The following is a 25654-nucleotide window of genomic DNA, read 5'->3' as shown; positions in this document are numbered from 1 at the left end:
AGGTCAGTTCTAAAAGGCTGGATTTAATCTGATCAGACTCAACCCAAGTGGCAGATGGGGGCAAACTCAGGCCAGGGCCCGGGCGTGCTGAGAACCAGGGAGACATCATTTACGACGGCAGCACATGACTAGGAGGTACCACCCGGTGACCCCTTTCGACGACTGCGGGGGCCGCAAGCAGAACAGAGACGCCTGGCACCCCCCTCCCCAGCCACAAGGCCACTGATGGAGTGCAGGCCTGACGCCTGCCTAGTCACCTGTGATCCCCGTGCCCTTCCCGCTCTCCCCGGGGGGAGCCGACCCATCCTGGGCACGGCTGCCTGCTGCTGGTTCTTCCTGGAATGCCTTTCCCCGTCTCTTCCCACCCAGGCTGGGGCCTCCCCACCTCACTCCTCATCACTAATGGCTCCTAACTGAATTTTCTCTTCCACCCACACTGCATCCCAACCCATAATACCATCTAATTAATTTTCCCGAAACACTTTGATCGTCTAACCACTCTGACCTCAAAACATGAATAACTCCTCCGGCCTGTTGGACAAAACAAAACTTTTTTTTTTTTTTTAGCATTGCTTCCAGCTTACTTGCTGAGCTTCTGGACCAAGTATTTGCTAGAAATGCCCTGACATCTTTGCCTCAGAATTTTTTTGTTCCTACTCCTTCATGCGGCAAAAGAAAATCTCTCTTTTCCTCTCTGTCATGTCAATCAGACCAAGTTTTCAAAGTCAAATTAAAATTTGCCTTCATTGCGAAGCTGCCCCTCAAGGCTTGGGTGCTTATGTGATCCAGTTGGAACGCACCTTCACGGGGTCACCCGCCGCACCGGAAGCCCAAGGTCGTCTTGTCTCAGCATCAGCAGGAACCAGAGTGAGGGCTTAATGAAGACCCCCTAGGAGACCACACTGGTGCGGAAGTGACAAGGAAGGAGGCAGGGTGGCGCTCTGAACTTCATGTGAGGATGGAGTGTTTGGTGAGATTGCTGATAAGAAGGGCGGAGAAGAGTGGGGAATGGGTTTGAGGTCAAGATGAAGGTAGCCCCAGGGAAGGGGTGGGAGCTATGGGGATGGGTTATAAGCCCCATTTCAATGGATTGTCTTAGATAACACTGGAGCAGTTGTTCCCTGGTCCCAAGACAGTTGTCAGTGATGGGGACTATACAATCCTTTGAGTGTCCAAGGAAAGGATTATTCTGGAGCCCAAGAGAGTCCAGAATTCCTTTAAACCCTGGAGGCTTCGAGCAGGAAACACTACCCTTCTTGTAATTGTGTAATGACTCTTCCTACTGAGTTGCCATTGCACCCACTTGGAGGGACCTACCCACTTTTCTCCATGCCACCGCTCACAAAGCACTCGGTAGAGACTTTAATCAAATCCCACACAGTCCAACCTTATCATCAGTAGCTTTTTACAACATATAGATATCACATGCCTTGTGTTGGTCACAGTCTGCCTCTGGGATTTCAAGTGCTGGAGTCTTGGTTTATAATTTTGAACTTTTGGGACCACATGTACTATCAAGGATAAAGCTTTATGATTAAACAATATATTGGAAGAAATTCATGGTAATGGCATTTGGCGAGAGTTGAAAGCTTTGCTTCTCATGTTCATGAAGATCTAAAAGGACTTTTTTTTTTCCTCCAAAGGTCCTTCTCAGTTAACTGCATAATATCCAATTATGCATCTTAGAAGAATTTAGGGTTGAGAAAACCCAGCTACTATTGGAATCTTTGATTCTACAGAATATGCATTCCCCAACCCAGTGCTTACACAACTAAACTCTTCCCTCTGGGATCCAGTTGATTGTCCTAACTTTTCAGCTCGCCTTGCAAAGCCACAGACTCATTACAATAAAATGCTACAGTTTCGAGTGTTTTCAAAATCTAGTGTTGTAGCTGATTTTGTTCCTTATTTGATCAGGAAAGAAAAAAAAAAACACACAACTTTTTTTTCCCCTTGATGTCTTAAACGAACTGAGGTTTTAATATTTATTTTTTTAAGACTGTAGCATTTTAAGCACATCATTTTTATAGGTGTGGGACTCACAAGTCCTTTAAATATTTTGATCTTGAAGATGGAGAAACTACAATTATCATTCACTGCAAGTAAGCAGGGGGGCCCAAGGAGTGCTTTGTTTAGTCTGATCCTTCTTAGTGGTGAGAGGAGTGGTAAGTTACCCTCCCAACCACGTCTCCTGAACAAATTTGTTGTGGCCACAGGTGTTGTGGCCAGGTCCAACGGTGTACGTCATATGTCTGGTTTTGCAGGAACACTAGGGTAGTAGGAGTTTAGAAACATAGTTTCCTTTAATTTGATGAAGATAGCATATAGATAGCAGTTTCCCTAGGTCAAACACAAGAATTGGGTTCATTTTCCTCTATTGGAAGAATTATATTCTCCATTTAGTGATTCATAAGTTAAGGGTTTATTATTGGTTGAATCAGGCGCTCAGAGACCTAGATTTTGATCCTCTAGATCAGTTTCTCAGCTCAGCACTACTCACATCTGGGCCCAACAGTTCTTTGCTGTGGAGTTGTCTGGTGCTTTGTAGGGTTTTTTCTGTAGCATCTCTGCCCTCTGCCCACTAGAAGCCAGCAACAGCCCCCTTCCCCCTAAGTTCTAATGATAAAAAAATGTCCTCCAGTTGACAATGACTGCTCTAGATTTACTTTGTTTTGGGGTGAACTCAGTAAACTTCCTTAATTGTTAAGAGGAACCAGGGAGTGGGAGTTACTGGAGAGCAGGAGTAACTGAGTGGGCACCAAAGAAGTGTTTCCTTCTAGAATGGACCTTGGCAGCCATGTTTCTATATAGAGCAGAGATGAAGGCACACATGTCTTTTGTAAGATTTTAGGGACTCTAGGAGGGTCACGTCTCCCAGAAGACCCAGTTTACTTTCATGTGGGTGTATCCCTTAGCTTCAGATATAAATCCCTGTAAAAAATTCAGCAAGATGTACTTTGGAAAACCAAGGATGGCAAGAACGTCTTGCTGCTTCCTATCCCCCTTTCCATGGCACACATCACTAATCAATCGTTGCACTCTGATGCTGAGTCTGATGTCAGCCTCAAAATCTTTCTCAACACAGGACTCCAGGCATCACTACTAGTATCTGGGACTTAGAGCTCAAGTTGAAACCTATTTGCAACCATTACTTTCACATTTTTGCCAGTTATTTTAAGAACAGTGGTGGCCAGTGATGAAATATGTTGTTTAAAATGTAACCTACAAACAAAGCATCAAAGTCTAGCGGAAAGAATATAAACACCAAGGAGAGTGCATCTGGCAAAATGAGAAGTCAAGATAAAGTTGATCTGTCTCTTCGGCACCGATGGCGTAGAGATTTCCTTTCCCATGGTCAAGTACTCAGCCAGGTTTAAGGGAGAAATGTGTGGGTCTGAACTTCGCTCTGGTGTATCGGGGCTGCCCACCATGAGTCATTCTGTGTGAAGTCCTGAAAACTGAGGAGAAGGGCAAGAAAACATTGAACCACCCCTGCCGATGCTTGGAAGGAAGACCCTCAACATCTGCAGGTGTGTGGGCCACTGAAAGAAGTTAGGAAATTCACCCCCAAGTGAGAGTTTGCGGAGAGAAGTGCCTCAAACTGGATTGATGGTCACTAAGTTTGGGGGAGCCAACAACCCTGCTTCCGTAAACATCCGGACGATCTGGAAAGCTTACCAAACTGCCAAATCTGGGGCAACTAGAAGGAGAGAGATTCGGATTCGTTTGGGGGCCTTACGACTGAATCAGAAACTCTCGGAGTGGGCCCTCAGCCCCATCATTAAACAAACTCCCAGGTGAGCCTGAGGCCTCCTAGAGTTTGAAAACCTGATGGAAGGCATGTCTGTTCAACTTTGATTTGTATCCCCCTTCCCCAGCCTGTTCAAAAACAGTAGGTGTGGGGTGGGATCCAAGTTTCTGCATTTGATCTGGGGTCTTGGGCTACAAGCAAGAGATGAGAAGAATTGGAATATCTCTGGGGGAAAGCTCTCTTTAACCTAGGGACACCTGCCCTGAGGGGTGGGGCTGGAGAAAGTAGAAAGAGCAGGGCTGCTCTCTTGGCGTTGAAGGTGTGTGGCTCGGAGGGGGAAGCAGAGGGAGGCCACGAGGGCAGGGCGAACGAAGCCAGCCGGTCAGCATTATAAAGCTTCGTTGGCCTCTGAACCAGAATGTCACCTGCTGTCTATTCAGCAAGGGATAGGGACCCTTGCCTGTTCCCAGTTAACTACCAAGGTGATCCTCATCTGACTTCCAACTGCTACCGGCACAGCTGCGGTAGGCGAGGAGAATCGCAGTTGCTCAGAGCCGGTCGGGTCCTCGTGCCTGCTTGGCTCCCTGATCTCAAAGTGCTTTCACTCGCAAGGAATTCCTATGAAATCATCTTGGACCGAAAAAGCCATGACCCAACTTTTTTCAGTGGACTGGGTTCAGAATGCTTTTTAGTTATTTCCAGAACTCAAACTCGCTCTCCAAGGAGGAAGTGATGCTACCACGAGGCCCTTGGAACAAATGAGACATGCTCTTTGAAGATGGTTCCAAGTCCCAAGCAGTGGGAGATATGTTGGGGGCCAGAGCCTTTCCGATGACTCCCGGGAAGGGCTCAGCGATCATCTGGAGGTGTGAACTCTGGCAGATTAAAGGTGATTTTGTTCGGGAGCTGATGGCCATCTCTCGCATGCCTTGGCATAAATAAATGGCCCCAAGGGCATTTTTGTTGGGAGTGGAGGAGGATGGGAGGGTACCAGGCATCTCCCGAGGAGGAGAGGAGACAGTGAGACTCAGGGTCCCTGAGAAACTGCCTCCTTTGTGGTTTTGTTTAAGGCCACCTCTTCAGCCTTGCCCAGAACCCCCCTGGGCAGCAGGGAGGCAGGGAGAGGGGAGATACCACCGTGGTTCAGTGAGTCAGCTGCTCCCCACAGAGCAGGCAACCAGACTCCGTGAAATGTTAATTATCTGTTAGAAAAAAAGTTTATTCTACACAGTTTCAAAAACAAAAATCCAATTCCTGGGCAGACCCTGTTACTTAACAACCTCGACCTCCACATACACAGGCTCAATAAAGGTACGTGAAAAAAACATAAAGTGGTCTTGTCCAATGTGACAACATATGTTCTCTACTCGAGCCCCTAACACCTACACACATGGTGGTTGAGTTACAGTCAGAAGTGTGCTATAAAATGACATCTCCCCCCACCCCCCCACTTTAGATTGCCTTTGCCGTTCTGGAGAACAGCATGAATCTCAAACACGAGAACCATCTACTCCATTCCAGCAATATCACATGGTTCACATAGTTTCTTTGGGTATTTTATCAGCTCAGCCCCCATTGTTTCTCCAGTGATAAATTACACTTTAATTATTTCTTTATTTTATGGAGTGGAGAGTCATAGTAATTTCCGTGTCCCAGTCCCATTAGCTTCCTGGTAGCATTGTTTGAAGTCCCCAGACCCTGATGTGGACTCCAACTGTTTCCCTAATATGTGGGAAGCACACTCGGCTTGTTTACGTCAAAAACAATTCTTGCCACGGTTTTCCTTTTTTACCCCGTCTTTTCCCATGAAAATTCTGGCAGGAGCCTGGGTGAGTATTCCAGGGCGTAGGGTAAACCCGCTGGATGGTGGCGGTGGCTGATGGAGTGAAGTCGTTAGCACTGACCTGGAACACAACGCTGAGCCCACCAACTTAAGCCGAGAAACTGGGAAGTGACATCACAGCAGGACGATGTCGGTGTTCGCGTCTTGATGGGTTCCTCCGCGTCTGCACCTTAGTTTGGTTTCCACTTTCCTTGAGTTCTCTTTTCAGGTTTCTCTCCCTCCATCTCAGAATTCCTCCAACCTGGCCCCCTGCCCCACTCTCAACCTGAAAACCGAGTGCATGGCTTGTCTTTCCAGAGGCAAGCCTGTACCTGAGATCCATCCCTCCCGTGGCCTGCCTCAACTTACCCCTCCCTACCTTACACCTTTGCTTCCTCTTTCGAGCTCCTTCTTTTGTCTGTTAATGATGAACTAATCTGCAAATGAAGGAGTCACTAAGATCTATGTTTTGACACACAAAACACCCTACCCTGACCCTTGAAACACACCTCCATTGCTTTTTGAGATTTCACTGTGAAAGTCTCCTTTTTGGAAAAGTCACATTTTGGAAAATGTATGCATTTTGGTCTTTGTTCTCCTGCCTCCTGATCCCTCTTCAAACTTACACCGTGAGTCTCATTTGGCCCCCAAACTCCTCCATAAATGTTCATAGCTAAGATTTTTGGCTTATTAATGAGCAGGCAGCCGTGTGGAGGTGGAAAGAAGCAGAGAAAACCTGGGGGAGGGAAACCGGTTAGTGGCAATCATAAGCCTAAGGAAGCCGGAGGCCGTGAAGAGCTGCGACGGGGTTGTGCCAGGTGTCAGAACAGGAGAGCGCTGGTGTGGAAAACACTGTGGGCAGCCCATCTAGGGCGCTTGCAGCCTGAGCACTGGGAAAAAGATGCAACAGTTACAAATACAGGGACCACGGGAGGAGAACGTGGGGGCGGCTGGGGCACAGTGGATGAGGTTAATTTTAGACACGTTGAATTTGTGGGGCCCGTCAGCTGAGGGGATGAAGGTCAGAAATGTGAGTGTAAGGCTGGAGAAAGAAAGGGGCGTTGAAGATACAGACTTTCAGGTCAGCTGCAGACAGAAGAGAGTCTCTAAACTGTGGCTGTGTGAGCTTCCTGAAGAAGAATGCACAGATGACAGAGCAAGGAGGACATAGGACAGAGCTTTAGAGAAATTCTACATCTCAGGGACGGGTAGACAGGCCCCGAATGATGATGAGAAGGAGAAATGCAGAGCCCTGGAAACTAGGGCTGGTTTCCAAAGGAGAAGTGCTGTTAGCAGATCCAGAGGATGTGGAGGGAGAGAGCAGAGCAGGGATGTGAGGAGCCCCTGGCCAAGCACCTGCCGGGCTCTGAGTGCTGTTTTAGGAACTAGACTGGAGAGTCCCTAATGGACAACACACCCTGTCCTTGCCCTTCAGGGAGCATGCATTCTAAGGACAGTGGCAGCAAATTAACACAGAATTACAGTTCCACCTGCTGAGTGCTGTAACACGGAGTGTGCGGGGTTGCCCTTGTCTCTAATATCGGGGAGATGGATCTGGGGACCTGTCAGCCCTCCCCTGACAGGTGAGGGCTCTGGAATTGGCTGCCCAAATCTCTGTTATGGTTTAGCCTCTTAGCAGCTGGGTAATCGCTACTCTTAAAGTATTTTTTTTTTTCTTTTTTTCCTTTTTAGAGAGAGAAGGAGAGAGAGAGCATATGCAAGCATGGGTGGGGAGGGGCGGGGGCAGAGGGAGAGAGAGACTCTCAAGCACGCTCCATGCCCAGCCGGGAGCCCTACACGGAGCTCAGTCCCATGACCTGAGCCGAAATCAAGAGTCAGACGCTTAACCGACTGAGCCACCCAGGCACCCCATGGGTCACCCCTACTCTTGACTTCAATTTCCTCATTGATGGTAAAATACAATATAATAGCCGTATCTACTTTACAGGCTTATGGATGGGGATTAAATATGTTAAAACATGTAGCACGTTGTTGAGGCAGTGACCAACATGTGAGAAGCCCTTGATGAAAAGCCACCACACTTCTATGGGGCTTCCTCAGTAGATGTTGTCTTACCCCTCACAGCAGCCTCATGAAACAGGTCGTATCCTGGTGGGCGCCTGGGTGGCTCGGGTCCTGATCTCAGGGTCGTGGGGTCAAGCCCCACATCAGGCTCCATGCTCAGCGGGCAGTCTGCTTGAGATTCTCTCCCTTTCCCCCGCGCCTCCCCCTGCTCACTTACTCTCTCTCTGTCTCTCTCAAATAAATAAATGAAATATAAAAGAAAGAAGCAGATGGTATTCTCATCTGCATTTTTACAGTAAGGACACTGCAGCAGAGTGAGGCGAAGTAGCTTCTTCAGTCGCACAGCCAAGAGTGGTCGTTTCGTTTGTCTCCTCTTTACTCTGCTGGTGAAGGAGGGATTTCTGCCCTCCAGTTACGGGCACGGCCCAGCCCATGACACTTGGCGCTGGACAGATGGGATGCACAGGACTCACTCTCACAGCTGGGGCGTAGAGGACACGCCTTGCCTTGCAGGACCCCACGGGGGTTTGCGGACAGAGTGAACCTGCCGAGTCTGTAGTAACAAGAGGGCGGGGTGCCCCCTGGTTCCCGTGGGAAGATGTGGCCAGCTTGTTTGGATCATTCCGTGGGCTGGCAGGGACCTGAAACCCACTGCCCAGGGACAAGCAGGCACTGTGCCGGTTCTCCGTGATAAGAAGTGATGTTTGGCTGGGGGAACCTTATCTGCAGCAGCAACATGGGAAGACAATGTGTGGGTAAGGCCCTCTGAAGCCCTCCTGATTTTATCAGATGTCTAGGCAGCACTTAATACTGAACCCTAATTTCAGGCCTTAGGACACAGCGATTTGGTGGGAATTTGGACCCAGAGTGTGGATCTAGGATCATGCTCGGCCATACTGTTCGGCATCACCTCCAACGTAAACAGGATGGTGGTGCCCTGACCATCTCTACACTGTTTTCCGTGCCCCCACCTTTGCCTGGATTTTCCTCTCTATCCTAAACACTGCCTGTTGAAATCCTATCTGTTCACCAAAACTGCCAAATGCCAGTTACTCTATGAAGTTTTTTCTCTCATCCAGACATGGCCCCTCCTTCATTTTCGGGTAGCACTGTGTAGTGGGAAGGGCATGACTTTGAAACCCGAAAATTGTGGCTTGGTTTCTGGCTTTGCTATTTATTTGCTACCTAATCTGGGGAAATATATTAGAAGACTGAATTAGCCCATTTCTCAAGTGCAGGTAATAGTATCTATTTGAAATGGTACTATAAGATTATCCATGAAAATAGATGCATAGTGCTCAGTATTTAGAAGGCACACCATAAATATGAATTTCCTTCTCTTGAATTATTTTGTATTTCTACTGATGCCTATTTCATTGTGCCTCATTCTCCAATTATTTGTGTATTTGTTTCGCTCCACTTGCAGACAGCTGATATTTTCCGCTTTTCCCTTTCTCATCCTTGTCCAGTTTGTTCACTGCTCACCATCTCTTTCCACATGCTGGATATTTTTATCAACACTGGAAGGAACTCTCTGCATATGCTGCTCAGCAGGACCTTCTAGGAAAATACTTTGTCGTGTCTCTAATGCAACAGCGTTGCACTAACTGCTAATAAAGCCTTCTATTCCTGAAGTAAACGTACTTGAGGTAGAGAGTGCAAGGATGTCAATTTATATTAAAAAGTCTATATTACAATGAAAGTGATATATACAATCCCAACATTAGGTTTAATGGGTGTACCGTTTTCAAAACCAGAAGAGGGACAGAATGTCAAAGAAGAGCAAAAACAGGTGTCAAAAGATGAGTCTTGAAGCTTCTCAGGCAAATTTTGCTTTTTTATAATTTTTAGCACATAGATTTAGAAACGGGGAGAAAGTAAATCTCAAACATATTTGTGCTATTGTGTAAGAAAGAAAAATGAAATTGCCATGGGAAAGGAATGTTTGCATTTTCCAAGCCTTTAAAAAGAATCGGGCCTCCTTGTCTATTTGATAGAGAACTAGATATATCGATTGGTAAAGAGAGTGGAAGACAGGAAGTCAGTGGTTTATTATTTCTTTTTCTCACTCATCCCATATATATTGCCTTGGTGTAAGGCATCTTACATCTTACTTCTGTTTTTTTTTTTTTTTTTTTAGGTTTGTTTGTTTGTTTGTTTCTTAATGATTACAATGAGAGGGATAGCATCGGCCTATGTCATAAAGGTTCTAAGAAGCTTGACAAAAATGAGCACCTGGTTTTAAGGTCACCAAAGGCTTGTTTCCAAATAAGCACCAAGTGTGAAGGAAATATGTGATCTAGCACTTCCAGGCAGGGGACTGGGTGGGGGAGGGTGGGCGGGAGGGGGGGATGGGTAGTGGGGCGGGGCCGCCTGCCAGCATCACTGGGGAGCTACATTCTTTGGCCAGTGAACACACTGGTTCAATGTTATGTAACGCTAACCGTTTTGGAACCTTAAGAAATCTCAAATATCAGGAAAACTACACGATTGAAAGTAATTACGGAAGTCTCAAGGAACTCAAACCATTTCTCGAGTCCACTGACTCCTGTCCAGCTAGGCTGTCATTTCCACTGGGTGAGATGTGCAATTTGCTTTAAGTGCCTTGGATGTAATTTGTCCAATTTTCTACCCAACACTCATATAAGTTATCAGTTAAAAATTCCTTTCAACCAATCGAATGTACTTTATAAATTACTGAAGCCACTTGAAATCCTTTTTGAAACAGACAAAACAAATGTCCAACTAAATAAATACATAAGTGTCTGCAGACATAATTTGCTACCGGTTGAGTTATTATCATTTCAATGATTAGCAATCTGTTTGTTCACTTGTTCTATTCTATTTTGCTAATGGTAAGAAAGGAGCTGAGAACATTTGAATTAATTGTGCAGATGCATTAGTATTAATCTTTCTGGAAGTCAGTATGTTCCTTAAAATCAGAAAGGCTACTTCCGTAGCTATCTGTGAAGACGTAATAGTTGACAGGAAAATTGCATAATAAAATAGACTACGAAAAATATTTTTGAACGATAGCAAATGAAATTTAAGCTCAGCTTAACACAGAATTTCTCTCTGGTTGGTAAGACCTGTGCAGCTTTGAATCTTCCTTATATTCAACCAGACTGTGAGTAGAAATGGTGAAGAGGGACTGGGTTGGGGGTGAAGAGTTTCAGTGAATTTGCAACTTGCCAAAAGGAAGTACCTAATATCTAGAGCTGTAAGTGGAATTTTGAGGAGGCTTATCAAGAGTCTTCAAAATCATTTTTCTAGAACCATCTTTGAGATGAGGATCGGCAGGCATCTCGTCTGACTGATGTAATCAGGAGAAGAGGGTTTCAGGCATGACTGAAGTAAATGATCTGCATTTATATGCTGGGCTGGGTGATGGTGCAGGATTCCTGTGCATAAAATAATCATCTAGACAACAATCCTGATTTCAGGACTGAGCAGGGGAGGCAGAAGCCTGAAAATTATATGCTTGGAAGTCCTCTGGGCGGAAAAGCTTCTATGTCATATAACTTTTACAGTAAGTCTCTCCTCTAAGTTTTGTGTCCTTCTGTTATTAACACTGCTTGGGAAGATGTGGTTAATTTAATGTTCTGATTAACGCCAATCGTGAGCTGCCAATTTTCACATAGGAAACATGAATAGTGTGTGCTGAGCATTTTAAGGAACACTCATCATAAACATAGTTACATTTTCAGAAGGAGAAATGTTGAAAAGTGATGTGGTCGTAATTGTAAAACTCATGTTTTTCCGGCATACACCAGAGTTGAAGGCTGACGCGGTTCGTCTCTGTGTGCTAAACGAAATCTGACTGGTGTTTGAGGCCCCACCGTGAGTAGGGGCCATATCTCCATCCATCTCTGTGTCCCCGAGGGTCTCATTCTACGTTGGCAAGATGATTGCGAAGCAGTGTAAATAATTTTAAATCTTTGAAAACCCCCAGCCTGATTCTAGCCAGCAATTCCAACCACATTTCCTGCTAAATCTTTTATTCATGCACTCAATACCTGTTTCAATCGACTCCATTTGAATTTTACGTCTTTTTGACTCCGTATGTATGAAGACTTTTAAGATTATTTAAGAGAAGACTCTTAAAATTATTTTTGGTACCAATATACATGACAGAGAGAGAAGAGCGGTATCAAAGGAGCAGGTGGTGAGTGACTATGTCTACATGCCAAGTCCAGTGGATACAATGTCCCCGCCCTCCAAGGCCACACACCTCTAGGGCCACAGTACCAACCTAGACGCGGCGTAAAGCTGCCGCCCTCCCAGGCTGATCGCCAGCTGGCTTTGCCATGGGCCGAAAACATCACCTGTCCTCTTGAGTTGTTTGTGGGCCCCTGGTGAGTCTCCTGAGGTCATGACTAATAATGATGCCCCAAAAGACTCCTTCCCACTGACGATCCGTGCTGGCTGGGTGTTGGTGAATGCCCAAGTACCTTCCGGGGCACCACGGTTTAAATTATTTATTTCAAAGGCCCAACTGGTGACCTGATGAGTGAAGTATAAGCTCACACCAACATGACCCAACACGGAGCACCAAATAAACAACTCTACTGAAACAAACAAACAAACAAACAAAAACAAAACCAAAAACCTTCCTGATTTCTTGGTTTGTAATAAAGGCATCATCTTTATTTGCTGCCCCTACTGTATGGTTTTTAGCAGAGAGGTGAGGAGGTATAAATTCTCTGAGGGCAGGGATCCTTCCTACTTTGCTCATGTTCTCAGTAGCTAACAGGGCCAGATACCCAGCAGATGCTCGGGTGATATTCTTTGCATGGTTGGTTGATGGGATAAAAGAAATGTGAAGGTAGGGCTGGGTGTAAGACTTTGTAGCTAACACTTAGATATTTTTTCTTCTTTTCCTGTACATATTTTCTCCCATCTTTCAAGCCTCTTTTTAGTATATGGTGCATGCCCCGTAGTAGGTGCTGTGGGCACAGTCAACGAATGAGATGTAAGTCGTTGGAGTCTTCCCTCCTTCCCTTCGTTCATTTACTTACTTATTCACTTAACACACGTTTGTTGTTCTTTTTATAAAATATGACTTTACTGTTGTTCCTGAAAATAGCCCTGTTTCAAACGCTATCCTATGATGCACCTTGCAGTTTAGAAGCAAAGACCGAACAGTTAAAAATAGTGAGAAGTATCTAAACTGATCAAAAAGGTGTAATAATATGGACCATTAATCCCTAAAAGTAGAGTATTCCACTGAGGAGTATTAAATTGGAGAAAGAACAGATCTAATAAATATCAGCGTAGATACTGTCAAAGAAAAATAGCTGAAACCAAATTGGCTAAAGGAAGATTTAGTCATAAGATCTTTGGAGAATAAAAAGTTTGAAGAGATAATATAAAAATGGAACTCTTAACGGACTTCATTGCAGTAGTTAATATAAATAGTTATTACGCCATGTGACCTAGAGACCAGGAAAATAAAATCTTTTAGACTTGAGGTTTCAGATTACCTTTATGTCTACTACATTTAAAAGTTTAAAACATTGGAATTAACCAACATCAGATACTCCTTAATGAATATAAACCATTCAGGAAGAAAACATGAATCCTCATATATTCCAATTTGAAATTGGAAGGAATGTTAAAGTCATTTTGTCCAACTTTCCTATCTCCTGGACAGGAAATTGAGGTGAAGAGAGGTCAAGTGACTGATTCAGTGTCACACAATTTGGACGCATAACTTCTACTGTAGTATTCTTCACACTATACCGCCATCCTTCCATGGAACATTAATAAATTATCTTCCTGGTACAAAGCAATCTCGCTGGATTTTTGAACGGTTTCAGTTAACTCAGTGAGTTCAGCCTATTCCCATACAGACCTTCAAGACTGAAGCTCCTCCCAAAACAGAGGCAACTGAAATCTACCTGCACCCTACTGCCAGACAGTATTTATTTGAATACAACAGAATATGACTAGTTTGATGATCATCTGCATTCAAATTTGGATGGCTCCAAGAAGGACTCATGTCCCTTTAGTCCATTACGGGTGGCAAATCGGTAAGAAGAAATCCAACTTTATTAATCAAATGCTCCTCATTCTTGAGACAGCCATAAGGCGTATTTCTTCTCATCGGTTTATTCATTCTCGTTGAAGCATGTTACAGATAAGGAACCTGAGACCCAAGGAAGGCCTTGGAGTCACTTAAATGACAGAGCTGTCATTCAGTCAAATTCTAGCGTGCGGTCTCCTTCCATGGTGGTTAATTTTATGTGTCCACTTGGTTAGGCTACGGTGACCCTTTGTTTGCTCAAACACCAGCCTAGACGTTGCCATGAAGGTATGTTTTGGATGTGATGAACACATAAATCCGACTTTGAGTAAAGCAGATTACCCTCTGCAGTGTGACTGGGCCTCATCAGTTGTCATTGAAGACCTTAAGAGCAAAGACTGAGGTTTTCTAAAGAAGAAAGAATTCTTCTCAGGACTGCCACAGAGAAGACCCACCTAAATGCCCAGCCTGCTGCCCTGCAGAATTTGGACTCAAGGCTACAACATTTACTCTTACCTGCATTTTAGCCTGATGACCCAATTTACGGATTTTGGACTGGCCAGCCCCCACAATCATGTGGGCCAGTTCCTAAACATCTCTCTCTCTATCATAGTCTACCTATCTCTGGAAAAACCTGTCTGATATACTTCCTTGCATGCGTTCTGTGGTCTGAAAGCCTGGCTTTTGAGTGAGCAGTGAGCTGTCCAATCCATTTGAGCAAGGGCAGTCAGACAGGCCATGCATTATATAGCGGTCAGGGTGGCCGTGGCCTTGGAGTCCTGTAGGTCTGTGATGGATGCAGCTGCTGATGCTCCTGGGAACGGCTGCCTCAGGAGAGAAATCGCTGGCCCTCCACGAAGGCCTCGTGGAATAAATAGGACTTCGGAGCAAGAACATCAGTCTCAACAAAGGGCATTTTCAGGGAAAGCTGCTCTGCAGGCTTGGATAATTAAAAAAGAAAATGCAGAGGAAGACATTTTGTGGAATGCCTTTTTTAGAAGGACAAAAAATATATATATTCTTCTTATCCGTAGTAAAACATCAACACCTTCTTGAATACGAAGGAATTTAGATTCTGAAGTAAATGCTTTAATGAGGAACAGATAATAAGTGTGAATTGAAACTAATTGGTGTTTCAGATCACTGAGCTGGTTGAAAAACCATTTGTGATGAGGTCTGTATAAGTTAACAGGGGCTTTTAAATGCCTAATTAAACATCGTTCTGTCCCTAGTGAGAATTAAAAAAAAAAAAAAAAAGTATTGTCGTCCATTGCATTATACTTAACCAAGTGATTAAAGTGGGCAATCTGGACAGATTTAATTTTTGTGTGTGGCGAAAGCTCTTTCTTCCCCAGAGAAGGCTGCTGTAGGTGGTCCTCGACAGTGACATATCGTGTCTCCTACAGATGGGAACGAGGTCTTCCGGGGCCCGAAGTGAGAAAAAGCCATGAGCCTCGTGTTGAACAAAAAGGAAAAATAAAGAGGCAAGGTGAGAGGTGGCTTGATTGTGGTTGTTTTTGGGTTTTTTTTCTATCCTGAGACTAATCATTAAAAGGGTATCAGTAAGAGGGTTTTTAAAATTATGCTGTGTGGGCTTGAAGCACTGAGGGCAAAAGTGTTTGCCGTGAATTACCTGTGGGAGAGATCAAGGTCTCTTACTTATAACTGTGTTTTGCAGTTGGCCGAGGCCTCCTGGAATTCAGTGCGAAGGGCATGAAGAGCACAGTCTCACACGCAGATGGAGTCCCGGAGAGGGTGGGGCTTTTCAGCCCACCGCCGGCAGAGAAACTTTCTAGATTTGAGGGTTGAGGAGCTGTTCTGGAAACTGAGTGATTTCTTAAGGAGTGAGTTCAGGAGGTGTTGTCTATAGGGTGAAGAGAGTCTGAGGAGACATCTGCTTCTCTTTTCACCCTCCTGGCTGCCTCCCTCCCTCCCTCCCTCCCTCTTCCTCTCTTCCCCCCTCCCTTCCCTCCCCCCTCCCTCCCGTTTCCCTCCCTCCTCCCTCCTATCCACTGCAATCTAAAGCCTCAGGGTAAAGCAAGCAGTTGCTGTATGGTTTTACACCAATAGTTCAACAACAGAAATGTTATTTCTGTAATTAACTTCCTAAATGTTTGAAGGCTAGTTGGTCTAACTGCCTGGAGCCTAAGGTAAAAGAAAGATTCTTTTGTTGTTGTTCTGTCATTCCAAAAACAAACCACAAACTAAAAAACTAAAAGCAACTCCATCAATATTAAGGGGAAAAAAAGAGAATTATTTAGATTGTTTATATATCTGGAAAAAACCTCTCAGGTTCCTCATGCCACTCTTTATTTGGTGCAGAAACATCTTCTGAGGATGCATGTGATAACCAATCACTTCTCTAGTGGAGGAGGGAAGGTAGCATGCGCAGGAGGGCAGGAGCCCACTGGAGAGAACATGGATGAGGGAGAGAAACAGAAGGAAAACTTAATCCGTTGGGTGAAATTGCCCATTTCAGTCGTGCTCCACTTCCCTCTTCCATCCTACTCCCTGAAAACCTGAAGCAGAAGTGACAAGTCAGGGCACAGGATTGAGATATAATATTTAGGGCCTATGTCTCTATAATATATTTACTAGATTTGTATTTTTTGTCTTCTGTGATCTGGCTCTTTTTGCTTATTTAACTCGTGTAGTTCTGATCATTCTTTAGAAATGCAGAATTCTGGGGGTCCCTGGGTGGCTCAGTAGGTTGAACATCTGACTGTCGGTTTTAGCTCAGGTCGTGATCTCAGGGTTGTGAGATCGAGCCCCACGTTGGGCTTCACACTCAGTGTGGTCTGCTTGAGAGTCTCTTTACCTCTTCCTCTGCCCCACCTGCTCTGCTCACTCCTTCTCTCTGTAAAATAAATAAATCTTAAAAAAAAAAAAAAAAGAATTGGATTATGACCTAGGTGCTTTGGCCATTTCTACCTTTCCTGACCATGGCCGGGTTGACCCACCCTGGCCAGCAGCTTAAAGCCGAAGGACCCACCTCTTTGGGCAACAAGTGTTGTGTGTTCTGTGGGAAGGGTCAAATCCTTCTGTTTTAAGTCTGCATTGCGTGATTCAGATCCCAAAAGCACCGTTGGAACAGACTCTCAGAGCCAACATTCCAATTGAATTCATTCTGAAACTTTATTTTCATCTTCCCTCCATACCCTAAATTACACCGAATGTCCCCAGAGAAGGAAGCAGAAGAAAGGTCTAGTGAAGGTGGATTCTCCCACTTTACCACACCCAGGAGAGCTGGACCTGGCCTTGCTTGGAGGGTCAGGTGTGGGCATGATGAGCAAGGAAAGAGAAGCAGGGATCCTGGGATACAGTGTGTCCCAGCTGCCCTTGACAAGAACGGGTATCCCCTTTCAAGTATTGCTCTCCAGAAACCCCAAATTGTAGGGACTTTGATCTCACTCTCTCCGGGACCTCAGGCTCCCCGGCACAGGTCAGACCTGACTGCCATTGTCCTGAAGTGTAAAACAGTCTAGAGAGACAGCTATCTCCCTAAACAGCTTTAAAACACTTGCAGACAGAAAAGAACAAGGTTTCACTGACAAGAGCTTCAATGAGCTAAAGAGGCCACAGGGTCAGTTCAACTATATTGGGGGTAAAATACTGCGAGAGGTGTTGATTTTATTCCTCTTCTATTTTACACACTGAGTGAGGGGAACGAAGGGTTTCAGTGGTTCCTGTTCAGTCAGGGAAGTGGATTCTGTGATGACCCAGCTCACCTGTGCTCACCTTGCTTTCAGGAACACAGCTCTTTAGGTCCCCCGCTGACTTTCTTCTTGTGCCATCCTGCCCTCGACTCTCCCAGCTTCTAATGTCCTCTCACGTTGGACTCCTCCTTCCTGTTCAGTGTTGTAAATGCTTGGATGATTTCCCTGCCTGTGTCATCCAAGCCCTGTGGGGTCTTGCTCCCCGCCGGATGAAGAGTGGGACCCATTTTGTAAGCCATCAAAATAACAAACATATTTGAAGCAAGTATGCCATAATTTGACTACAGGATTATAACAGCCCAGTGGGAGAGATGAGTAAAGTGTCAAAGGGGTCATAGTAAGTAAAAGTCTTTGTAACTCCTTTAACTTCTTTTTCATAAAATTTTTCCCCCAGAAGGGGTAGATAATGAAGCAGATAGGGAGGAATTCCAAATTACAAAGAAATTGTAAAAATTACTTCTTTCGTATTTTGTTTATAATGTTTGAACCATTCAGGTATGATATACTACCTAGAGTTCATGATTTTTGTTATAAATCTGGAGGCATGTTAAATCCCTAAACATGAAGTCATAAATCTCTAAACATGAAAGATTCACTATTCAAACTGATAGATGATCACTTTCAACATATGTATCGGAGAAAGAGAAACCTAAAATATATGGTAACAGTACTTAGAATTTCACTATTATAGAAAATCTCTCATCTTTTTAAGGATGTTAGAGATAAAGGACCAAGATGGCATTTTAAGCCATAATATAAAGTAAACTGCACCCCCTCTATGATTGTCAATGTCTTACCCTGCTGGTTTTAATAATGTGAAGCAGATTTCATGATAATAAAGTCCATATGAAGAGCCTTTTAAAAAATGAAAAAATCAAGACAAATCAATTCAGTCTACTCACCCTTTTATATATACTATAGTACTTAGGCTGGTTAAAAATGGAACAGTAGGGTAGACTTTCTCATAAAATGGAAAATAATTCCCATCCATTACTGGTTGTTCCTTAGCAAATAATTTACAATATTAGGATTTCAGTATCAGTAAATCAAAATGATAAGAATTGGAGTAGGTATCATGAGGCCATGTAAAAACTATTCTTATTTTGGGGGGTTTCAAGTCATATGGGGAGAGCTGAGATTCATACGTGAAAACTTCACAAAGAAAAGTAACAGAGCAGGCTACTTTATCCCCAGTTGTGTTCAAGGAAACAATCATGCAAGCTTTGGGCTGGCATAAATGGACACTAATTCTACTGAAAACATTCATCAGGCCTTGCCACTCACCAACTGAAGGTACTAAGCTGCTTTTCTCCCCTTCTATAGCTTGTTGCTTCTGCCCTTCTTCCTCAAGGCTGAAAACCAGAACATTTCTATCCAAGGATGATCTCTATCTCCCCATATAGTGAGGATGGCTCCCGTGTCCCCTGGGGGAGCTCTAAAATTTCTGTAATTTTTTTTTTATACCTTATTAGTTATTTCATGACTTGGGTAACTTTTGTGAATGCAATTTTTCTTCTGTGATGTTTGCTAATTGGTTTATTCCTGGGGAACGACTGATTTTTATATGTTTGTGTTGTCCCGTGTACTGGTTTGCTTCTCCTTTGTGGCCGAGTGCATCAGTTTGATGAGAAAGGTGGGTTTAAACTGATTTGTAAGCCTGACTTTTAGCTTTGTGGATGAGCACATATTCTCCTCATCTGACCTAGGGCTGCAGACAAAGCTTCTCCAACGGGGGACGCTTGTTCAGAAGGAACATCATGGGCGTAGCCAGATGGCACAGGCCTCTCTCCTCATCTCTCCAAAGTCTCCACTCATCCCATGAGGCACATGAACGAATGTGTTTTCTGTTCTTCCTTTCTCCCTCCTCAACTGCAAGCTAAAGGGTGTCTATATGACCTTCCTAGTCATGCCACTCTGTGCCTGCATGTTGGGGACATTACGTATGGGTGCCCAATAACCTTCTTGATTTGGTCCCAGTGGTTTTATATATTCCTGATAGTGTTGTGAGTTCAAATCCTGTCAATTCTCTTACGTCAACAGAGATTAATTGTGGTAGAGAGGTAATGGTGCCCAGAGATGGTCCGTGCCCTCACTCCTGGAACCTGGGAGTGTGTTGCCATATGGCAAAAGGGACTTTGCAGATGTGATTACAGATATGGAACTTGACATAAGGAGATGATCTTGGATTATCCGCGCGGGCCCATCGAGTCACACAAATCCTTGAAAGGGCAGACCCATTCTGGCTGTGGTCAGAGACAGATGTGATGATGGAAGCGGGGTCAGAGACATGCATTGTTCTGGCCTTGAAGACGGAGGAAGGGAACAAGGACCAAGGAAGGCAGGGTGTCTCTAGACTAGAGAGGAGCCCCCACGAGAAATACAGCCCTGCTGACACATTGAGTTTAGCTCAGTGAGACTTGAATGGGACTTCTGACCTCCAGGAGTGTAAGATTATACATCTGTGTTGTGGCAAGTCCCAAGTTCATGGCAATTTGTAATGGCAGGAATAGAAAATACACTCAGCTCAGGCCCCCATAACAAAATACCACAGACTGGACAGCTTACACAGTAGACATTTACGTTCTCATAGTTCTGGAGACCAGAAGTCCAGGGTCAAGGGCTGGCAGGGTAGAGTCTGGTGAGAGTCCCCTTCTTGGCTTGCAGTCTCCACACTCTGTCTTCAACATGGCGGAGAGAAAGAGAGAGACCAAGCTCTCTGGCATGTCTTCTTATGGGGACAATGATCCTCTCAAATCAGGGCCCCACCTTATGACCTCATTAACCTTAATAACCTCCTAAGGGGTTAAGGGTTAAGGGGGTTAAGGCTTCAACACAGGAGTTTTGGAGGAACACAATTCTGTCCACAACAATTGATTTTATAATTTTTATTGCTTCTTTCTTCACTTCATAGTAGTGCTTAAGGGTGTGGGGGTAAGAGTATTTAGTATTTATAATATCTCCCTTTAAAATATCCCTCCTTTAGGGGCACCCGGCTGGCTCTGTCAGTGGACCTTGCAACTCTTGGTCTCAGGGTTGTGAGTTCAAGCCCCATGTTGCGTGTAGAGATTACTTAAAAATAAAATCTTTAAATAAATAAATAAAATAAAATGTCTCTCCTTAAAAATTTTATATTTTACCTTTTTTATACTTTTTATTTTAAAATAATTTCAGACTTGCAGAAAATTTATGGAAACAATGCAGAGAGTTCCTTCTGCTCTCTGCCCAGCTTCTCTAGCATCCTCTACATCAACACTATGCGACCAGACTCAGGGAAGGGAGGAGGATACAATACCATTAGCTAAATTACAGATCGTAGTAGAATTTCACCAATTTTTCAAGCAAGGCCTGCTATCTGCTCCAGTCCAGGGTTCCGTATCGCATTTAGTGATCCCGACCCACTGATCTTCTCTAAACTGTCACTATTTCTCAGTTTCCTTGTCTTTCATGTCCCTGGCACGTTGGAGGAGTACTGGTCAGTTATTATTATTATTAAATTTTTTTAGAGATTTTATTTATTTGAGAGAGAGAGAGAGCGTGTGTGTGAGGGGGGAAGGGCAGAGGGAAAAGGACAGAGAAACTCAAGCAGACTCCGTGCCGACCTTGGAGCAGATGCGGGGCTCGATCCCAAGACCCTGGGATCAAGACCTGAGCCGAAATCGCGAGTCAGAGGCTTAACTGACTGCGCCACCCAGGCGGCCCTACTGGTCAGTTATTTTGTTGACTGTCCTCAGTTTGGGTTTGTTGTCCTTTTGTTTTTAAGGGAAGGTCCTCTCCGTGTCTCTGCCACTTTCTGATTTGACTTCTAGTTCTAAGCCTGTCCAGAGATCGGGCGAGCCGTAGGAGGCCTGAGGGGGCATTTTGTATCTCTGACGACTTCCAATCAGAGTGACACCAAGCTCAGTAGACTTTTGCTTTGCACAGGTAGGATTCTCGTGTGAGGACCCCTGGCAACTCTACTGCATTATCCAAATGTCTCTAAGCAAGTTCGAAACGGCTGGGAATAAGTGCATGCCTGAGACTGAGAGAAATTGCTTCAGTGAGTCAACCAAACCTGGGTCTGATCAGTGCATGCACACCTCACGGAGACAGTGAGCTGGGAGTTGGGGTACAATAATAATAGCTAATAATAGCAAACATTATTTAGTAATTACTATGTGCCAGGAGTTGTGCTAAATGCTGCACATAAATGATCTAATTATCCCTCACAACCACCCCTTGAGGTAGATAGGAAATTGCAGGCCTGAGCTGTTAAATAATTTGCTTATGATCATGTAGTTAGGAAGGTTTCACCGTCTGAAACAGAGACAATTTGGTGGTTAATGAACAGGAGCAAAAAGTACTATCTAAGCCAGGTTATCGGATGAGGGTAGGTTGGAGGGTGGAGGTAGGGGGCATGGGAAGAAGACCAGAGGAAGTCAAGTTCTCTTGGAGTTGAAAGGGTCCATAGCTATTCCTCAGGTCAATAAACTTCCCCGTTGAGCTATCCCTGCGTTATTCTTCCATCGGATCAATAACTGCCTTTACTTATGTCTTTATCAGACAGCTCATTCTATTTTTGGACAACGGTGACTGTGGAAGTCTATCCTTCTCCTCGGCTGAAACCTGCTTGGTCCTGGTTAAGCTGTGTGAAGTTAACAAGATGTGTATAACGTTGCTTTCACTTGGCAGGCCTTCGGATATTTGAAGATAAAATAATGTTCTGCTTTCCTCTTTTTGTTTCGATTTGCATGTTCTTCATATAATATATTTAACAGTCCTCTCACCACTCACGTCTCTCTCATTTGGCTAGAAGTAGGCAAATCGTAGGAGACTATTCAAATTTGAATTTGACATGAAAAGCAAATGAAAGCCGTCATATAACTAAGGGGACTTAGATGTCAGGAAAAGGACCTGAGTAGCCAGTGGAGGGGGAGAACCTAAGCCACAGGAACATCTTGTGTCTACGGTAACGGTCTGGAAAAGCTCAGGGTAATATCATTTCAATAATTATTCCTTTTAAGATTTCTGTTAGAAGAACACGTGACTTGGATTTCCCGAGGACATAATCTGGAGCACATCTGAACATTTATAAACTGGATTCTGCCTGGCACTTAAAATGTTTTCCTATTTAGGAGATGTGATTGGCAAATGAGACTTTTTATCTTTTGATGCGATCAACTGATATCCCACAGCAAGAGTTGGATGATGGATCTCTCTTGGAACACATGATCATTCTGTAATTTTCCCACTCTTTCCTTCCCCTCTTTCTTTACTTGTAACTAAGCCCTGAAATAAAACTTAATCTGTCAGATGTACTCTGCATTTGTTCTTTTTATCCAGCAAACAACTATTATTGCAGATGTCCGAACTATACATTCTCCTTAAAATTAAATGTATAGTAGGTGAAGGAAGAAAATAACTCTTACAAATATATTTAAAAATCCTTAGTGTTCACTGTACTATTTTAAAATAGTGACTTTTAGTAGGCTAAACAAAACATGGCAAAGTAATGTCTTTTTTTTTCTTGCCTAATACTAACTAAATAATCAATGCACTTAAGTGTTAAATACTATTGAGACTCTGGATCAACTGGAAATCAAACTGAGTCATGCATAATTCTCTTCTCACCTTGAATTCTCTTTGCAGCCATTCTGCAAAGTATCCTAAAATGCTAACAATGTGTGCTATCCCATTTCTCAAGGGCATCACTTGGAAGTTAAAAAAAAAAAAAAACTACTGTTTATAAAACAATGAGTTCTGCTTGTCTTTAGAAAGGTTGAGGCAAGTGATTTGAAATGTTTTAGAGATTTCGGGAGTCAGTGCAAAAAAAAATCAGAGCAGTTAGATCCTTCAGTCTCTAAAAATTTGTTATTTAACAGAAATAGGAATTGATTAAATAATTTCAAGTCTAATAACCAACAGTTTATTCCATTTATGTTTGAAAATGGAGAAATATCTGTATTTACTAATGGAATTTTCTCTTTACTTACTGGCAGAAATTCTTCAATTTCTTCCCCATGAGATGTGTAGATGTCAAAATTTTATCAGTATAGAGTTAAAATGAAGAGCTCATCTTAGTAATAATATGGTGCCGAAAAAATGAGCATTGGATGCTATATGAGTCCTTTGAAAGATTTATGAAAAAGAAGACATGCTCGAGACTTCATTTTTCTGGTGTATTTTTAGCAAGATCAGGTGCCATGGCATTTAAATGAAAAATTTGCTCTATGTAATTACTCATTGATCAAAGAAACCACTTTGGTTTGGGGGTGAAAATAGCAAATTCAGTTAAAATGTTCTGCTAAAATACTTCTGAAATCATTTTGTAAGGTGTTCGTTAAGGCATAGGGACGTGGTTCTTGAATACTACGACTTCTCAGTATATCGTCTAAGTAATTCAGTTCTGTGAGTTTGAAGAAAGTCCATAACCCTCCCAGAATTGAATTTTCTCCTTTGCTCTTCTGCTGTGTCACCAGTGTGCTGTTGTAAACAATAAGAGCATAATTGTCTTCCACAGGGACCACAGAGTTTTGGGCCATCCCCGCCTGCCGTCATGCAGCCACATTGGCGTCGACCTGGCCATTGCATGCGCTCAGGTGATGCCCGGTAGCTGATTGGGGTGTGGAAGGAAAATACTGGAATAGCTAACTTTAGTTTCTACTTAAAAATGAAGGAAATCAAGCACATTAAATATTAAATATACTCACTGGACTGATAGCTTCCCTTGCTTTCACGAGATGGTGCTTTTCATGTATAGCCCCTAATGTGTGGTGAAGGCAGAGTGGGCTCTTTCTTATTTACTCTTGCTGATACAATTTGTAGGGTAGATATGAATAGCTTGCTTGTTTCTCACCTGAAATCAATTCTGTTTCTCAACTGAAATTTGGGGCAATGGAGGTGGGCTGTCTAGTAGATGTCCATTATTTACTTTTCAAATGACATCAGAAAGAATTGATAGATGAAAGAGGAAGCATTGTCTTTGCGTGAAGAAAGCCAACTTCTGTTATTTAAAAACTCTCTATAAAACTTGACTCTTTTTCTTATTTTTTTAGATAAGAACATTGTCAACCTCAAGGAAATACATTTCTTCAGCTTTACAAGTGAATTAATTCTATTGTGTTGTTAACCAAATTCGCCATTTTTTGGTTTCATTTTTCACTTGATCTCTGACTAGTTCACTTCTCTCTGTCTTTTCCAGTCATTGTCCCTCTTTCTCTCTTTTATTCTGCTTTTATCTTCTTATCAGTCGGGTCTCAGCACAGTATTGGAGTGAATGTTAGACTCTTGGTAGATGTGTGTACTTTACGTGAATGGGTATGTGCTATTTTTGCTTGAGCAGCACTTTTCCCCTTTCTTCTGGGAACGAGCTCCTCTTTAACTTTGGAAGCTCCCTCCTATTACCAATAGGGCTGTCAATCACATATCCCCCAAACCTCCATCAGTGTCATGGTGACAGACCTGGGCTAGGCCACAGGCTCAGACCAGGACTTCGTGGAACATCACAAGAGAAGGGAGCCCTCTATTTGCTGAAATCTCTGGCTGTTAGGACCAGGGAAACTCGGAGCATTCAGTAGCTAGCTTTGTACTACATGAGGAGGGCTTGCCCAGTCATGAAGCCGAGGAATGCCCAGATAAGGGGGCTGGGGTGTCTCCATGTGTGAGCTTCTGTCGGTCTACCCCGGTCGCCAGCCACACCGCAGGACTCTCAGGGCCTCCAGCAATTAGATTTCCTAGTTTTGCTTAGACTAGTTTGTGACCGTGTGTCTCACGTACCGCCCCACTGTGTCTGAGTAAGATGGCCTCATAGAGAGGAAACCACATGAACTTATCCATGCTACTGCAAGAATGACCATTTCATAGTTCCACTCAATATAATAGCATTCAGGTGGCCAGAAGACTCTAAAGCCCAATCCCCGCTCATTAGTTTGTGTTCTTGAGCACTTTGAGCCTCCGTTTCCTTGAAAAGAGAGGGAGAACCATCTCCCTGACCTTCACACACAGAGATTGTGAAAGCCGATAAAGCACAAGAAAACATTTATAAACTGTCAGCCTCTGTAAAAGTGTAACCTGTTGGGACGCCTGGGTGGCTCAGTCAGTTAAACGTCTGCCTTCGGCTCAGGTCATGATCCCAGGGTCCTGGGATGGAATCCCACAGTGGGCTCTTTGCTCAGCATGGAGCCTGCTTCTCCCTCTCCCTCTGTCTGCTGCTCCCCCTGCTTGTGCTCTCTCTTTCTGTCAAATAAATAAATAAAATCTTTAAAAAAAAAAATGTAACCTGTTCTTACTGATGGGAAGGTCTGATTCCCCCGGCCGTGTTACAGTTCATGAGGATGACC

The 25654-nt window shown here is 43.8% G+C and overlaps 1 protein-coding gene across 1 annotated transcript in view; it reads left to right on the top strand.

Annotated features, from left to right (window-relative positions):
* LOC116631374 overlaps window positions 1-25395 on the top strand; it is an 83080-nt gene extending 57685 nt beyond the window's left edge. The window contains exons 5-7 of the mRNA XM_032402525.1: window positions 15030-15112; window positions 21265-21375; window positions 21879-25395. Coding sequence (XP_032258416.1) covers window positions 15030-15112; window positions 21265-21375; window positions 21879-21988 — 304 coding nt within the window. The 3' untranslated portion in view covers window positions 21989-25395. The remainder of the gene's footprint in view (window positions 1-15029; window positions 15113-21264; window positions 21376-21878) is intronic.
* The last annotated feature ends 259 nt before the right edge of the window (window positions 25396-25654 follow it).

The sequence above is a fragment of the Phoca vitulina genome, unplaced genomic scaffold, assembly GCF_004348235.1.
Source record: "Phoca vitulina isolate PV1807 unplaced genomic scaffold, GSC_HSeal_1.0 scaffold5, whole genome shotgun sequence".
In the NCBI taxonomy this organism is placed as follows: domain Eukaryota; kingdom Metazoa; phylum Chordata; class Mammalia; order Carnivora; family Phocidae; genus Phoca; species Phoca vitulina.
Note: the sequence above shows the minus strand (reverse complement) of the source record. Positions and strands in the feature narration are given on the sequence as shown.